This window comes from Gossypium arboreum, chromosome 5 (assembly GCF_025698485.1).
Source record: "Gossypium arboreum isolate Shixiya-1 chromosome 5, ASM2569848v2, whole genome shotgun sequence".
Taxonomy (NCBI): Eukaryota; Viridiplantae; Streptophyta; class Magnoliopsida; order Malvales; family Malvaceae; genus Gossypium; species Gossypium arboreum.
This window is the reverse complement of record NC_069074.1, coordinates 84056114-84059501: the sequence shown is the minus strand read 5'-3', so window position 1 is coordinate 84059501 and position 3388 is coordinate 84056114. Positions and strand designations below refer to the sequence as shown.

The window sequence follows — 3388 nt, the reverse complement described above, 5'->3', positions numbered from 1 at the left end:
GCCGTTTTATGATTGGAAAAAATCATGATAATTAATTAATATAGTATATTTGCATTAAAATATATTGGTGTTGTTGTATTTTGATGTATAATTTTAATCTATTCATATTTAAAATATATATTTAATATATATGAATAATATTTACAAATATTAAATAAAATTTAACTATGAAATATTTAAATTAGTTTTGTTGTATTATATTATAATTAAATTTAATTAAAATAAAAATGTATCTAATACATCTTAGTGGAGTTTCTAAAAAAAATTTTAGAATAGGATCGATGATTACACTGGTTTTATAAATCTATTCAGTTTAATTAAATAAATCATTAAAAATTTAAAAAAGAAATCCTATTCAACCAATCTAATGACTCCATACATATACCTGATCGATTCTCGATTCTACCCATAGATTGAATCCATTTCAAATATCTTTGCTTTTTAAAATTTGAAAGTTGCTCACAGAATTAAAATATTTCTACTCACTAGCAATATATAAATACAAACACATTAAAATAATATAGCCTTATTAAAGTAGTCGTTTAAGTTTATAGAATAGAGCCAGCCCAAATTTAATCATACTGAATTGGACTTTGGAGTGCAACTAAGGGTTGGAAATGAATAAAAGTAATGGGTATTGATGCAGAACCATTCAAGCAAAATGGAACCATTCAAGCAAAATGGGCTAAAAAAGAATGGTTCTTCATTGATTCTTGAAACCCAAATCTATTTACCCAACTCATATAACGATATGCTCCTATCAGAGATTACCTCTGTTTTATAGAGAAAAACAGTTTTCTATCACATTCAAGCTCATTGATCACTTGTTGAAACAGCCATTAATTGATCTGCAACTCATAGTAAAGAATCTAGGTTGTCTAACAACAATGCTTGATTGGTTGTTGATTGCACCAGTTTAATGTTACAAAGCCCCTATACTAGTAGTATTCAGATTGCATTTTGCTCCTACTGTTAAAATTCATCTGTATATATCATATAAAATTACAATTACTAATGTATTTATACAACTCATGTATAACTGATTCATAACAAAAGAAACTAACTACTCTAACTGCATCAACAGCCTACAACTCTTTCTACACCTACTTAAAAAGCAAATCTAACTCTTATAAGGGCCTCATGGTACTTTTACCATTCTTACAGGTTTTCAGATGTTTATGTAATAACTTGGGACATGGCACTGCCTGAGGTAGAGAAATGGAAGCTTTTGATGATGATAAAATGAAATTGATCTGTGGATTAACACATTTTATTTCTGAAATGATTCAAGAAAAGATACAGTATTGAAGTATAAGAATAACAACTAAGTACATAATCAAATAGTATATTAAATCTTCATATACCTACATGAATTTCAGAAAAGAAAAAAAAAAGGTTAAGAAAATGAATTTTTTTTAACAATCTGTGGGAAGAGGATAGTGACAGAATCTATCATTCTTCATACATAGAAAGAACCTTTCATAAGCATCCGCCATTTTAGTAGCAGTAAACATTGATAATGCATGTTGTCTACAAGCAATCCCTTTGTTCTTCAACACTTTTGCCCCATCTTTTATCACTGATTTCAATGCTTCAACAAAGGACTCTACATTGGGTGAAAATGTGTATCCATAACTTCGGTTCACAACTACTGACCCAACTATGCTAGGATAATTTGGTGTCAAAACTGGTTTCCCACAATGCATTGCTTCCATTAACGTAAGATCGAGCCCTTGAGGTCTTAACGTCGGGTTTACAAAGACATCGATCGCGTTGTAGAACTCGGAAAGCTCAGAAGGCTCCAATGCACCTAAAACTTTCACATTTGAGCCTAACTCTGCATATCTTTTCCCCCATGGACCAGATCCCGCAACAAGTAGATAAACACCAGTGTTTGTTTTGGTAATCTTTGAGAAAGCTTCATGTAGAAGTGGATGGCCTTTGTCTCTAACTAAACGTCCGGCAACCCCCATTACGATGCTTGCATTTATGGGGATACCGTGCTTTTTCCGGAACCTTGTGCCGGATTCAGGATCATGAACAAATTTGGTCTCATCAACACCATTAAGTATCACATGGACATTCCTTTGAGGGAGTTGATAGATGTTAACTAGTACTTCACCAGCACTCTTGCTGATACATATATGTTGTGTATAGCTCGGGAAAAACCGGATTTCGTCGACTAATCTCGGCATTGCTTCGTGAAGTTCACTTACTGGTTTTGGTATTGTCTCCTGTGAGTTAAAAACAAGTTCTTCAAATAACTTTGAGTGCATAATTTCATACCAGATTCCATGCCAAGTTACTGCTACATGAGGCACCATTTTTGCACGCCAATGAGGCAACGAAACGCTCTCGGTATGCACGTAATCGAACTCTCCATTAGCGTTTATTGTGTTGAATATCTCGAATGCTAATGAACAATTGACAGAACCATGATCATTGGCTGCAAAATATACATGGAGATTACCTTGATGGATGTCAATGTGAGGCATTCGATCGGACGGCACTGTGAAGACGTGGATTTCATGGCCTTTAGCAGCTAAAGCATGGTATAATGTTGCAGCATGACGCTCCATGCCACCAGGGGCAGCACCAATAGGCCATGTTTTGGAGAATACAGCAAGCTTAAGCTTCTCAAAATTGTTACCAAAACAAAGACTATTCCATGGGAAGTTAGCATCTCTAAGATCACCATTGAATCCTGTCTCCATTATTGTCCTAGCCAATGGTTCAGAGCCATGCTTGATGGGTGAAATGAAAAGATAAAGTGAAGTAAAGAGGATGGTTACAGTTAAAATGGTGGAAAATCTATTAGAGAAACAAATTGAAGGAGAAGACGATGAAGAAGAGGATCTGGAGCTTTGGTGTTTAGAACCCATGGCTGCCTGCAGTTTTCAAGAAGAAAAGGTGATTTATGAGATTGAAAAATGTGGAATTGTGCATGATATTAATGCAAGGTGCCATTAATGGTGGATCTATTCCGAGCTTTTGCAAGTTTTTATGCGGATGCACATGGGTGATACATGAGATTTTGTCAACGCCTGCTGCACTGATTTCAAAGCTTGCAAGTGATGAAGTGAAGGATACTTCTGAATTTGTTTGTATATGTTAATGTCCAAAAAGCCTAATTTATTGCAATTTAGATTCTCTATTATTTCTGTTTATATTCCAAATTCGTCCCTATCACTCTAAATATTGAATTGAGTAGTAAGGTTTCTTTTGATGGATTGTAATTGACTTTTTTGCTATCTAAAATATTTATAATAAGGAGAAAAGATTGTATAAAATTGTGATTACACATTATTTTTATTCGGAGAATGACAAATCAGATTTTTACTTCTGATTTTTTCAAGAGAAAAAGGCTGAAAATCAAGAAGAAAAAGTT

General features: G+C 33.7%; 1 protein-coding gene across 1 annotated transcript; it reads right to left on the bottom strand.

The window, feature by feature from the left end:
- Window positions 1-1258: 1258 nt before the first annotated feature.
- LOC108452235 (uncharacterized) lies at window positions 1259-2968 on the bottom strand. Its single transcript, XM_017750005.2, has one exon. The coding sequence runs from the start codon at window positions 2880-2882 to the stop codon at window positions 1416-1418; it is 1467 nt and encodes a 488-aa protein (XP_017605494.1). The 5' UTR covers window positions 2883-2968; the 3' UTR covers window positions 1259-1415.
- Between the last annotated feature and the right edge of the window lie 420 nt (window positions 2969-3388).

Excerpts from the sequence above, each read along its gene's own strand:
- LOC108452235 (XM_017750005.2), bottom strand. The coding sequence starts at position 2,882 with ATGGGTTCTAAACACCAAAGCTCCAGATCCTCTTCTTCATCGTCTTCT.